This window comes from Mesoplodon bidens (genome assembly GCF_964165515.1).
Source record: "Mesoplodon bidens genome assembly, chromosome: 12".
Classification (NCBI taxonomy): domain Eukaryota; kingdom Metazoa; phylum Chordata; class Mammalia; order Artiodactyla; family Ziphiidae; genus Mesoplodon; species Mesoplodon bidens.
The window spans coordinates 36,466,967-36,481,224 of NC_138168.1; the positions used below are offsets into that span (position 1 = coordinate 36,466,967).

At 50.6% G+C, this 14,258-nt stretch overlaps 1 protein-coding gene across 2 annotated transcripts in view; it reads right to left on the reverse strand.

Moving 5' to 3' along the window:
• SIM1 (SIM bHLH transcription factor 1) overlaps window positions 1-13,915 on the reverse strand; it is a 68,928-nt gene extending 55,013 nt beyond the window's left edge. Inside the window, exons 1-3 of one of the 2 annotated variants that reach the window (XM_081250750.1) lie at window positions 13,771-13,915; window positions 12,668-13,287; window positions 3,232-3,314 (exon numbers count right to left, since the gene is read on the reverse strand). In XM_081250750.1, the coding sequence (XP_081106876.1) occupies window positions 3,232-3,314; window positions 12,668-12,842 (258 nt within the window). In that variant the 5' untranslated portion in view covers window positions 12,843-13,287; window positions 13,771-13,915. Of the gene's footprint in view, window positions 1-3,231; window positions 3,315-12,667 lie in introns of both variants that reach the window. The other variant, XM_081250749.1, reaches the window with a different exon arrangement.
• Between the last annotated feature and the right edge of the window lie 343 nt (window positions 13,916-14,258).

Genomic DNA, 14,258 nt, shown 5'->3' on the forward strand with positions numbered 1-14,258 from the left:
TCTCTTTTGTTCATTCCAAATTTGTAAGCATGGGACATGCAGCACCCTAGAAGAGACTCTAGGAAGTGGTGGACAAGGCTACTGCCCACCAAGACTGAGGATTCACCAAAATGGACAAAGCAGACATATCTGGAACATACACAAATATTCTGGGGGAAAAAATCACAGCCTGTGATAAGAGGTGGGTTAGGTCCTTGGGGTGATGGTCACTGAGCAAACCAGAAGTTTCCTGTGTCAGTCTTGGAGAGTTTCATAGTGGGACGTTCTATAATGGAAAGAGTGCTAGCAGGGTTTGGGAAATAGTAGGCACTGGGAGGTGTGGAAGGGCTGGCAGCTTGAAAAGTTTGTAGATAGAAGGCAGCTGGCCAGTGGCTCTGGAAAGAGTCCAGGAGAGGGGGATTTAGGAGACGGGAGGCTTTCCCGGCAGCAAGTCCATAGAGTAGTGCTACAGTGTGTACGTGTGTGTTTATATTGATGCATCAAACTGGCAGGCTCTCCATGAAGAAAAGTCTTAGATTTTCACTGTTCCTTTATCTCTGTGAATGAGGCTTCAGTCCAGGCAGTGAAGGATAAGGATGAGTCAGATCCTGCTCTCAAGGATCTGGAAGTCCTAAAGGGACAACTGGCCTAAAGACAGATATAATGAACATACAGCTGAATAGACAGTGCTGCGAGGGCCTGGAGACTGAGTGGCCAGAGGCCTGGGGGAGAACCAGAGTGGCTTTAGGAGAGCTGTTTGAGCAGAGCCTTGAAAAGGAAGCTTGAACATGAGAAGGGAGGAAGGGCATCCTAGGCAGAAGGAATGGCGTATGGAAAGCAGGGACTGGGGGTGGAGGGTGGGTCTGGTGTATTCAGGTTTGATGAGTTTGGTGTACCGGAGATGAGGCTGAGGGACTACGCTGGGGCTGGATTTTTGGAGAGGTTGAGATGTCAGTCTGTGGAATTTGGAGATGCTCCTGCAGGCATCAGATTCCAACAGAGGTTTCTAAGCAGGGAAATAGCATGCTTAGATGTGTTTTTTTGTTTTTGTTTTTTTTTCTCCTGGCAGACTGTGGACAGTGATCTATAGGAGGAAAGAGTGGAAATGAGGAGATCAGAGATGGTCAAAGCTGAACTTGGGTGGCCACAAGGAAGACGAGGTGGGGGAAGAGTCCAAGTCAAAGGTGGTTCTGGCTGTTGTGGAATTTGTGGTGGCAGAAAGAGAAGCTGAGACTGACTTCAAGATCATTGAAACTTTAGGGAGGCCTGGTGAGTTTTTGTATGAGTGGAAGTCTGGAAGAAGGAGATAATGAATTCTTGTCTTAGGTATGCTAAACTTCAGGTATATGCAGATTTCCATTTGGATGTGTCCAGTTGGCAGTAGGAAATAAAGGTCTGGCTCTCAGGAGGGGTGTCTAGACAAGAAACCAGTGGGGTCATGCAAATGAGAGGAAAGGAGTTGAAGTGGTGGTGTTGGCTGAGGTTGAGATAACCCAGGAATCTGTGAGAGGAGATACAGAGCTGGAACCTTGGGCGGGGATGCCAGCATTTACAACCAGACAGTATTGGGAAAACCTAGAAGAGCAGGCAGAGAGGGAGAAGAATCCAGGAAATTGTGCTACTTTAGAGACCCAGGGAGAGGCAGAATGTCAAGTAAGCAGTGTCACCTCCATCCAGTCTTTGCCCAAATGTCACCTTCCCAGTGAGGTCCTCTGCAACCGTCCCCATTTAAAATGGCACCACTCAAACACAGCTCACCTCCTTCACCTACTTCTTTTTCTCCATGGCACCTACACCACCTGGCATACCATGCTGTGCACCTGTGTGGGTTTACAAGGCTGCTTTCTTTAGAATGTCAGCTCCATGAGGGCAGGGCTTTCTGTCTGGCATACAGTTGGGCCTCCTATGTTTGTGGAATGAACAAGGTCAGGCGTGATAAGAGATGAGCATCTTATGCTGGATATCAAAATATTGTGAGGCCTGTGCAGAGCACGCCAGCGTGCAAGCGGTGTGGGAGTGAGGGGGGCAGTGTAAGCAATGGAACTTGGGAGGATCATGAAGTCCTACAAGGAGTTTGGGATGAACACTAGGAAAAAGACTGGGCAAGAACTAGAAGGGGTGAGGGACTGTTTGGGTTTTGCTCTCTTGTTTACATTGATGAGGAAAGTTAGTTGGGAATATGGAGAGCTTTGGGTGGGGGTCAGTTATTGAGAGACAACTGATGAAAGACAACTTTCTCTCCCCTGAGAAAGGGGAGAGACAGAATCTTTTTAGTTCAGTTCGGAGGCATGGAGGCCAGGCCTGGGAGGGAATGCTCACACAGGGCCTCTCTTTGCTCTATGAAACTAAAATCTCTTTTGGCCTCTGGGATCGAAGGAGGCACAGGGTAGTGATGGGACAGGAAAGGCCACGGCACTCCTGCCATGAGATGCTGCTCATGCCTGGTCCAGGAGGGAGACGGGCTCAGAGTCCCCAATCCGATGCTGCTTGGGTTTGAGGCTCCCACGGGAGGAGCCCGTGGTGCACTTGAATAATAAGAATAAGGGGGTGCAGGGTGCGATAAACGTGTCAAGCCTAAAAATGCCCCCGGGAGTTTTACTATTTTAAATATTTGCTAGGCGACTTACACGGGCAACGGGCAATTTAAAACGGTGTACACTGCAAACAGCGCGGTAATGGGCGCCACCACATTGGATAAACTCATTACTCAGGGAGGTGTATGTGTGTACCCGCGAGGGTCCGCACACGGCCCGGGCAGGCCTGGGGTGAGGGCGCGTGGAGAGAGAGGAGGGATCCCGGGGGCTACAGGGAGGAGGTGAAACGAGTTGCGGACGCAGCTGGATCCGGGACGTGTGGACTTAAAGCACTGACGGGCATTTCTACCAGATTCTCGTTATTTCCTGGATAAATTCTTCATTTGGGACGGTTTTGCAGCCCGGCCTCGGCAGCTTGGCCTCCGGTTCCCTCTGCTGAATGGCGTCAGATGGCGCCCCCTCCCTCCGTTCAGCCGTCCTGATTCGGGCCTTACCGGGCTCCCTTCCGAACCCAACGCGCCGACTGTCACCTCGAGAGGCGCCTTCCACACCTAGCGAGGTTAAGAGCTAAACATCTTAACTCTACAACGAGTCGTAGGGGCTGCGAAACGGCAACCTCCGGACGGGATCCCATTTTCCGGGAAACAAGAATCCTGGCTCGGGGACCGGCACCCGGGCCCTCGAAGCACGTGCGCCGCCGGGAGGCCCAAGTCAGTACCTGGAGCAGGTGGGAGCCCAGTTCGCGGCCTACGTTGTCCAGGGAGCTGGTCCTGCTCGAGTGGCCCCACGCTTCGCCGAGCCCTGTGGAGACACAGAGACACCCTTAAAAGACGCACTCCGACCCGGCTGGCGGTTTGAGACTAGTTTCGCGGTTTTGTCACCTAGGCAAGCTTGCACACACGACCCGATACCACCCGGGCTCCCTCCCCACCTAGACCGCAGGGACGCGAGAGGGTAAATGACGGCTCTGCCCGCTCAGCTTCTAACGGGTTTAACAGAAGTGAGACTCCCTCTCTCTCTCTCTGCTCGACCAGCCTGGGCTTCTCAGGAAGGGCAGGGTCCTGGCTGAGCGCCCCTACCCCGCCCCCCCCCCCGGGGAAGACCACAAGTGGCCGAGTTTGGGGACAGTCTGTGCCCAGAAGGGGTCCCGACACCGCACCAGACCGATAACTTCGGCGTAGGTTCACTAGTGTGCTTTGACGGGCGAGGGACACTATTTCCCACCCCAAGTTTCATCACCCTTATCAAGAGGCCGAGGGTGTCCACACATCCAGCGAATACCGCTGCCCGCCGGGAACGACCTGAGACTGCGGCTCGTCCTGGTGGGCTTTCTGATTGGCTGCGGGGCTCTCCAGCCATTTTCCTTCCCTGGCCTCTGACTTTAATCCCCTTCGGAAAAATCCCTGTGCTTGCGGATGGCTTCCAGTACCAGCTACGCTCCGCAGTCCTGCCTCTGCCTTTCCTTTCCACGTCCTAACCTCAGCTCCCTCCCCACTCCAAGAAAAAGCTCTCTGAAAGTCACTTATTTTCAGGTGCTAACACCGTCTTACAATATCTTCGTTCCCTTTTGGACGTAGAGAATCATTCCTCTTCTCTACTTCCCAGGCATCATCTATTAACAAAGACTGCTCCTTCCTCTCCTTTATGCTACCACGTTAAGATCTTTCCAGGCTTTGCCACAAATCATTTCTCCGGTGATGCCTAAAAAATAAAACTCCCTGTATGCCCGTGGCTGATTTTTTTAAAGTAATATGGAGTCTGCTATAGTACCTGTTTTCAGGAAGAAAATGAAAAATAAGGCAGAAGAAACTTGCCGAGACCGAGGTTACACTACTTATGGGAAATATCTTTTAACAATGTTGCTGCTGAAATTAGTGTAACTAGGTAGTTAAATTCTTTTGTGCTTACACGATTAAACAAGGTTAAACGTGACAAAAAATGGGGGGGGTGATTTACTGATTTACTGCATTACGGGACAAATCACTATGAAGTACCCAATGACAAACACTCGCATTGTAATATGGGGGTGGAGGCGGATCTTGCAGAATAACACGGAGTTGGACTCCTGAAATGTGTTGGCAAGGAGCTGCTTCCGAAGCTAGCGATCAAAACCCTGGTAACGAGTAACCGTGAGCGCCCCTTAAGCCCGAATCGGGTCTTTCTGGGTGTTTGCACATTTAAATAAATCTAACGATCTCCCCACAGCTCTGCAAACACTGATGTTCCCCGCCCCCCGCACCTCGCCCGGACTCCTCTCCCTCCCTCGCGTCTCGGCAACCCCTCCTGATTCTTTAGCCCGCCCCAGTTTTCCTCCCCAGAGCGACTCCACTGCCCTGAGCCCTGGGGTCCTCCTGGACCGTGCGGGAGGTCCTCCGCCACAGCCGCCTGTACACACCCCTTCGCCTTGTCACCTTCCCTTCGCTCCTCCCGTCTCAGTCAAGCTATCCTCCTTGGTTTCTGGCACGACCTGTTCATGTTTTCATCCCGGATCACACCTACACACCCAGAAGAAGTGGGGGGAGGGGTTAGCCGGGGAGGCCGCACGGGGAAAGGGGAAAGGATCTTGCTGGGAGAGCCCGGGACCAGCATGGCGCTGACCCTTGGACACCGCGGGCCCAGCCGAGGCCTGAAAGCCCAAAGCTTCGCTGGGGCGAGGGGCCGCGCGCTCGGGCGTGCAGGGAGCTGGTCGCGGCCGCCTTGTGTCTGGAATCCCGTCTTCCTCAGCTCCTGGAAGAGTGCGAAGCCTGCGCCTGCAGCCAACACAGGTCTTTATTCTAAAATTATGAAGGTCCCCCCACAGCGGCTGGGGACTCCGGGGAGCCGCCTCCCGACCCGAATCATCTGAAAATCCCCCGAGCTGGGCTCAGGGTTAAATACTGGTTCCGAACTCCCGGCGCCAGCCTTGGCTGGTTGTGGTCTCGGGCTGCGGCCTCATTAGTATGCGCCTACGAGGGAAAAATAAGACTTACCGGCAGGTTAATAAGCAGCCGGGCCGGGCGCAGGGTGACAGGGGCCTCCGTCGCCCTTTCCTGTACCCGCCCTCACACACACCCCCGCCACCACCTTTTAAGGAACCTTTTGCTTTCACCGAGCATCGCCTTCTCTTCTGTTCCCGGCTGAAAGCTCCGTCACACGGTTATGCCTGGGTTAATGTTTTATAAGGGACTGGCTGCCCTCGTCTACCTGCCGAGCTTTCCTGACCTAATATCAGGGCTGAGCTCTCCAGTCAGCCTGCCCAGGACACCTTCGAAGCCCTGCTCATGGGTTTCACCTCCCGAAAAGCCCGGAGTGGGCTAGGGACCCCTCTCCCTGGACCCCCTCACCTTCTGCCTGCAGTGACGCGCTCCCGCACCCCATTTCAGTTGGCGAGGGGGGTAAGCTGAGATTTCGTTTCTGCACTTGACCTACCGCAGAAAATTCGCAAATCCTTTGATTGTCTGTTTAAAATGAGGAGGAAACCAACTCCCTTTGCGGCAGGATTACAGTGGGAACAAGATCTAAAGATTCTCTTGTAATTCGGTGAGGCCGAGAGAACGGGGTTTTGCAAAGGAGAAAAGGAGCTCTGGGAGGGAGGCGATAACTAAATCGGGTTTTAGACGAAAGGATTTTCCCCAGCTAAAGTGGCCAAAGACAAAAGAAAACATAATCTATTTTGGAAGATTTCCAAGATATGCCACATTAACCTTAGCAGATAAATTTTGCTTCTCCCCGCCCCCCTCTTCCCTTAAAGTCTGGTTTATCATATTTACATAAGTAGTATCAGAAGGGATGTATCTATCATGGATCTAAAGGGCTAGCTCACATTTCACGTGAAACCCCGGGCGAAGTTTCACTGTTGCTTTACCCTCAGTGCTCGGTTGAGCCATTTCCATTTAAATACCCCCTGACCCAAGGATTACCTCAATGGACTGACTGCACGGGTTTTGTAATTTCCTGAAAATGAGATTTCGATTTATAAAACAAGAAACCAATTAGTAACCAAATGAGGCGAAGTAGATCCACTAAAATTGACCTAATCCCACAGGCACAATTTAGGCCCGTTCTTGGCGAATGAATGATGAGCCCCAGTCTAGCGTGAGCTCAAAGCATCATCCAGCTGTGTTATTGCAAGCAGCAAAAATAAATTGATCGAGCTTTTCCTTCGGAACGAATTTCATACCCTTGACAAAATGTAGATTACAGACCTGGCATCATCGCCTCCTTCACTCAGACAGGAAGAGGAGGAGGAGGAGAGCTTGTTCTACTGTTCTTTTTTTTTTTTTTCCTCTCCTTTAATAAATAAACACTAAACGTGAATAGAAAGGTGTCCTCCTTGTTGTCGTTCCTGGGAACCTTCTCTTGGACGGATCGCGATGTGCCCCTTAGCCAGTATGGGGCTGCTGGGGGAGCTGTCCCATGACCTGGCGACAACTTGGTGACTGAGACGGGCAAAGCCCTCCGAGACCGCGCTCCTAACTTCTGGTCCCGGGGGGCGGGGGGCCTTGTCTCAGCCACCTGGTTTTTCCACAGGGCCTGCGCGTGCTCATTGAGAGCGCACTGTCCAAACCTCCCAGCCCACAAGCGAGCGGCCTTCGTGTTAGGGATCCGGGAGCCTGGGCCGCTGGGCTCCTTGGGGAAGGTCGGGCGCGCTTGGCCGAGGCCGAGCGCCTGGAGCGGTCACTGGGCAGGAGGCCGCTTCGCGCACCGAGGCGCACCCACGCCTACCTCGGACGCCCGGCGCGGCCTTCTGGGCCACATGGCGGGTGTGGCCGACCTTCCGAGGGCGTCGGTGGCCGCGCGGGGCCGGGCTTTATCCCGTGAGGCGGCCTGGCCCCCACCGTGCGTGTGTACCCTGCCATCCCCTGCCTGCCTCTGAGACGCCCGAGCCGCGCCGGGGTGGGGGGCGGGGGATCCGCTGAAGTTAGTGTGAATTTGGGGTGGAGGCCGACGGTCGCAGCGCTGACTCTCCCTCTGCGCCCTCTTGGTGCTCCGGCCCCGAAGCTAGGGCTTCCCGGGCGGGGCCTAGCCCCGAGAGAACACGTACTGCAGGAACGAGGGACAGGCAAGGTTCGGCCAGGGGCCAACTAACCCGTGGGACGAACACGCATGAGGGGTTGACGGTAGTGCTGCGAGGCGGCTGAGAGCGTCAGGCGGTGTCCACTCAAGACTCCGGGCCTTCGAGGGTAGCCTGACGGGGCGTCCGAAGGCCGGCGCGGGCGAGGCGGACGGGTCTGCCCAGCGGCGCGGGCCTATCCCGCTTTTGTTCCACTTGGCGGTCGGGACTCGACAGACGCACATTGGCCCCTCGGGCGGGATCTTGGCTTAAGTTTTAGACGAGGACCGGGCCTCGGGGCAGTGGCCCGCGCAGGACGAGGGACGGCGGGCGCACGGGCGCAGAAGCCCTCGCGCCCCGGGAGGGAAGAGACCTGGGCGCGCGCGGGGAGTGACGAGACTCCGTGAGGAGGCCGCGAGCAGGCTCACCCTCGGCTGCGGCCACCGGGGGAAGGCGGGCGGGTCGCGGGCCACCACCGCGGGGAGAGAATGGGCCGCACGGCGCCGACCTGGCCGGCCGGCCGCGGCCTACATACTTCTCCCCTCTGCGTGCTGCGGGCCCTGCGGGAGGCGCGGCGGGGGCTTCGACGACGTCCCTGTCCCCGGGCTGGTCCGAGCCACCGAGGTCGAGTGACTCCGCGCAGGAGCCGCCTGCCCGAGGGCGCTGCCCTAGGAAGAAGCTTTATTCCTCAATTCTCAGACACTGTTTTAGTGTTTTCTGATTCTCAGGCCCACTGCGAAATAATTGAGGATTCCCCGTCCCCACGAAAAATTTAAAATTCCATGGATCAGAGACTGGCACTGGGTGAGCAGCTAAAATCATAAGGTTTTAGTTGGGTCTGAACCTCATTCTCTTGAGAAATACCTGAGCCGCCAGATAGAGAAATGAGGCGAGAATCCATAGGTTCGAATTCTGTGTCCACGTTTGTAGCCCCAAAAGCTGGAAGCTGCCAAGATGTCCCCAGAATTGAAAAATAACTCCCCTAGAAATCGGATTTGTCCTCTGGAAATTTAACCTGATTTTAGCTTCAGACAGGTGATGGTACCCTGCCATAAGTTATCATACCCTGTTTTTGTAGTTTTGTTGCTGTTGTTGTTGTTATTGGTTTTTATTGGTGATCATTCCCTTTTCAAAAAAAGTGCTTTTTTCATTGATCTGATCTATAATTTCTAGCACATAAATCTGCCTTGCAAATGCTCTGCACGGAGTTTAGTTCTGCACTCTACATTTTAAGTCAACATCAAAACTGGAATTAAAGAAAGAAAACCAGCGTGGAGCGTAAACTGTGCTTGAAGGCGTTTAAATGAGAAAAACTTCTGTAAGAAAATAAACATGGAAACCTAATGCTCAATCATTTCCCCAAGCAGCAAGAAAAACAGCTTTAAATCACCCATCCACGTGGGAAATGGGACCTCTTTTTCTCTTTCAGTTCTTGGCCTCAAAAAAGTATAAAGCGATTAAGGATTTCAATCTTGAGGTGACTATTACAGAAAGTGTCTGTGGAGGTTTGTTTAACCATCCTTGTCCTTCCAGCCTTTGTAGAAACTCTCTTTCCTACACAGCTACTAATTTCAACTCTGTCATTATTTTTATTTTCCCAAGACACCTTGACAATGAAATAGGAGTGATGTTACCAAGATTCTGAATGGCCATAGATTTGAAAACATCTGATCTTTTCAAAGGTTATTCTGCAAGCCACTACGCCCCCAGTCAAAACTATATTATATCTAAATAACAAATATATATTTTTAGTTGAATTTATCCTTTTTTGCACAAAAATAAAGTCACATCATCACTTTTTTTATCCTGTCTTTTTGGTTTTGATAACACCAAAGACATACATATCTAGATATGCCAATTTTTTCCTTGCGAGGCTATTTTAGAATAGAATATGTTACCACTTGGGAGATATGCAATTCTAATGATTTCTAATGACAGTAATTGTACCGGAGTTTTTGTTTTTGTTTTTACTATGAAATCTCCAATCTAATGCTTTATTCTTAATTATTCCGAGCACCCATAGCCCATTCATCTGTTCCCTCTCTCTCTCTCTCTCTCTCTCTCTCTCTCTCTCATTTTTCCCTCAACAGCTCAATTTTATCTACTCAGATAAATAAAAAGCTGAAGTTTGCTCCCAGACAAGGAATCTGCTATCCTAGGGGGGTAAAACTGTATTCAGCAAATGAGGGGGGAGAGAATTAAGGATTTTTAATTTTTTTCACATATATGTATGGAAAGATTTCTGTTTTAAGTCTTTTAGAATTACAGGGTATTAAAAATAAAATGTAATATGAGCAAAAACAGTGGAGTTTTACAGTCATTTTTATGCCTGTAACTAAGATGTCACCAGATTTAGAAGTATTTTAGAATATATACCTTGCATAGTCCATGTTACATGTGATAGCAGGCTTACCATGATGAAATAGCTACTTTCATCCCACCCTTAAAATTTTACTGAAGACCTACTATGTGCTAAGATGGTGTTAAGGCAGATATGAAAATGAACTTCATTTCAAACAAATTCTTTCCCATTTCTCAGCACTAAAAAAGTTTACCCCCATATAAAGTGCTCAGTTTCCCCCACAGCCATGGACCCACTCTTGTCCCACCTTCTGCCATCAGTCAACAGCTGAACCCAAATTTCGCACCCTCTGCAGGTTGTGCTTGGCTCTGCGGGCTTGTGATTATTTCACTCCTTTTGAAAGCTGTTGGTTTTACTGTTTGTTGCTGTTGTCCTTTAATATTTTAAAGGGCTGTGTCTGGGGTTTTGGACTTTTGAAGCTAATCTATCCTCAAAATTAAAACCTCATCCCTAGGAACCAGCTGTCCGGATGACCCTGTCTAACTCACCCGGTGGAGGCTACGGGTGAGTTATGAGCTCAACAGTAGCTGGGGAAATAAATGATGTGCCCAGAGTTCACACATCGTCCATCCCCTCCTCCCCATAAACCCACACGCATCCACAGAAGAAGGGAGAGGAAGGAGGGGTCCGGGGCCCAGAGCTCCGAAGGAAGGTGCGTGGGACTGCAGAAAGCACAGTCGCCTTTAAAGTAGCCACAGGGGACTGGCCTGGGCACCAAGGGGACTCCAGCCGGAGTCTTCACCGGCGTTCTTTTTTAAAAATAACGAGAAGTTGGCTAAGAGAGTTTACTTTTCCTATTTATTTATCACGCAATTTATAATTGGTAGGGTTAGCACTTAATTAAACAAGAAATCTTGCTCTCTTTAAAACAAAACCAAAACGAGAACCAGCCCGATTCCCTCCAGCCGCGCCTGCCCCGGGGTCTGCACGACACAAACGAGGCCCTGGCCTGGCGACTCCCCGGGCGCTCTGTCCCTCTCTGTGCCCGCCGGGGAAGCCGACCCTCTATTCTCTTCCTCCGCGATTACTCGCAGCCTCACAAGCAGCACCATATGCTTCTTCTGATCAAACAGCGAGCGACATCGGCACCGATAATTGACGAGACCCGCTAGAAATCACGCAGAAAGGGAGCCCACTGAGACCGCAGGGGCTGACAAATCACTGCTAATAATCCTGTTAGGAACAGAGCGGCCAGCGGAGTTCGCAATAGCTTTATTTTTATAAAGTAGGCGCTGACAGTATAAAGACAACGAGATCTCTTTTTTAAACAGAAGGCAATGTAGCATAATAGTAATTTTCCCACCAGCAATTCTCAGCGCAGTTTGAATGGGAAATATGGTTTTTAATATATGTTCCCCCTCCTTTTTTTCTTTCTCCTTTTAAAAAACTTTTCAGGTATGTTAGGTTTTGATTTCTCTCTTCCAGTGGTTTCGAGGCTCAGATGAGATTGTTCAAGGAACTGCTTTAAGACAAAAGGACCATACTACTATTTATAGTTTTGGGGTAAAACCGAACTATAATTTGAAAGTTTTCCTTTAGTGCCCCTGACTAATTTGGGGGCATGTTTTGCAAGATTTTGATTCAGATAATAACTTTTAGTCAAGATGAAGCAAAGTGAAACTCAAAGCCCAATAATGATTATCCCCCCCCATTTCCTTAAAAGAAAACAACAAACTCCAAACATCCAAAATCAACAATAACATAAACCTCTCTTTGTCGCATAAGAAGTCCTGGTTTGTAAGTCCACAGGGTTCCTTCTCTTGAATTTTTGTTTGTTTAGTATTCTCTATATTTCCAAATCCTCCTCTCCCAGCAAAGACTTATCTAAAATATTTTTAAAAATCTGTTTGTGTGTTATTTGAATGTGGGTAAAGGAAAGGATGGGGAAATAGAAGAGTCCTTCCCCTAGGGAGTATAAATGGCTTTATACAGGACAGTGTTCTATCAAGGCTACTCTGTCCTCACACAATGAATCTTGATCATCTAAATACACATTTTAAACCATGTCAAAAGCTCAGCTATCCTAACTTCTAGGCCTTATGAGACAATTTTCCCAGGGATCCATTTGCCAACCTACCACCTAGAAGATATTTTCTAAGCAGGCTGGCGATCTTAATTCAATCTTATATCTTAGAGAAAATATCAAGCCCAGAGCTGCAAACCACCAAGTCCCAGAGTTAGTTTCGGAATCTGTGAACATCTCAACAACTCAGAATAAATTTGCTAGAAGCAGTCAAGAGACTGGGTACATTCAGGACATATTTGTTCATGAATATGCCTGCTCCTCATCTGCAGGATTACTGACATATAGAGAAATTATTATCTGCCTTAGCTAGCTCCATGTACATGGGTGTATCTAGACATAACAAAAATGCAAGAAGTTAGAGATGTTCCTGCTCTCTGCCAGATACAATTTTAACAAGAGGAATAAAAAAGAAGAAAGTCATGTTTGGATTAGTAGTACTTTCAACTGAGCTCAGTATCTAAGTGTTGACAAAAGCACTGTTGAGCTGCTTCCCAATCAAACATATCTGATGGACTGAAGAGAAAGTATTCATGGGGAAGTAGAAAGAGCCACGGAAAGGCAACAGAAATTCTAAATGCAGAGAGGTCCTTAGTTAAGCAGCCATGCTAAACTTCCCTTCGCGGAGAGTGTGTGTAAGTATGAATGTACTTCTCTGCCCGGTGGCGTAGGCTCATTCACTAGCACATCCCGTGCCCCTTCTGCCTTTGAAATTCCATCTGGGCAAAGTCACTTACCTTCTGGGAACACTACTCTCATTTTGAGATAGCTGGTGGTGAGCCTGATTATGGATGCTTTGTCCAGCTGCGAGGTGATAGCCGAGGGCAAAGGCAGTAATTTAGCCAGTTCATAAAATTCACTGTTTTCCTTCTCCCTCCTAGTCCGGGCAGCATTTTTGGACTTCTCTTTCATCGTGTCTCGTTCCCCCTTTCTTCTTACAACATAAGTTCCACAGATTCATCCAAAACCAAAAATAAACTTTCAATTAGAGATCATATTTGGCAAAAATATAAAGCATACTTTGAATGACGAGACTGAAGTCTTTGCTTCAGTGTTTTGATGGCAGTAAAAGACCAACGCGGCGGACAGAAAATGTTTTCTTTAAAAATATGGGATGCGAGTAGAGGAAAGTTGCTGATCCACCGCAGGCGATCTGGGCAATCCTAGGCGTCGCTGGGTATCAAATGCCGGCGGGACCTCCGAGGAGCTAGCCTTTTCTTCGGTTCCGCGCTGCGAACCCCGGTTCTCGGGAAATCGACATAATAATCCCCGACGTTTGCTTTCAGTCCCGCGGCCCTTGGGGTGGCTCCGAGCCGCTTAGGGAAGAACAGGAAGGACGGACAACTCTTTCAGGACACTGTGAAGACAACAGCATCAGAGCGTAAGAGATCTGCGGCTCCACAATCACTCGCGCGCTCGCCCCAATTCTGAAAAATGGCCGGGAAGGGCCTCAGCGCGCCTCAGCTTTCCTCGCCGGGCTCAGTGTTTTGGTTGGTTGGTTGGTTGGTTGGTTAAGATTTGGAGAAATCAGCAGCGAGACTGAGTCCCCTGCAAATAACGCTCCCATTCTCTTACCCCCGTCAGACACATTCTCCAGCCCCCTGGGAAATTGCCCAAACAACAAAACGCAGATTTTGCAAGACCCGTAGGAGCCCCTCAGCCGCCGGTCCCCGTGCCCCCGCCCAGGCCAGGCGCAAGTCCCAGGAAGGCAGGTTTCCGCAAATCACAATTCCTCCACAGCGTTCGGGCACCTTTCCGTCCCCCCACTTTGGCAGGTCCGGAACTTGGCTTTCTAACTTGGGTCTCAAGTCTCGGGGATTCCTCAAAATGTAGCACTTACACATCAAGTCCCTCAGGACTGCCGAGGAGGCGACCCAGCGCTCTCCCTGCCCAGCAGGGGCGGCAACACGCCGGGCACGGCTGCGCCAGGTTAACAGGTGGCACATTCGCGACAGCCCCTCGCAGGCACCGGGGGGCGGGAGGCGCCCGGCCTCTCCCCCTCCGCCGTAGAGCTGCGGGCGCCGATGGGCGGGCGCAGGGCGTGTTCCGCTTCACCTACCTTCAGTCCCCGCTGGCAGCAAAGCGTGCGCAGGCGCCCACCTCTTAATTGTACTCATGCCTACCGTCCAACTAAGCCTCTCCGCGGGCCTCTCTGCTTCCCACCCGCAGAGAGGAGCAGAGCGTGCCCTGGCTCTCTCTTCTTTTCTTGGTCATGAATTGGGGGAGGGGTGCGTGGCAGAAGGAGGGGGATGCGGGCTTTGGGACGGGTGAGGTGGTTTTAGAATCCTCCTCCTCGGTAGTTGCTACGAAGCCAGTATTATTCCTGAC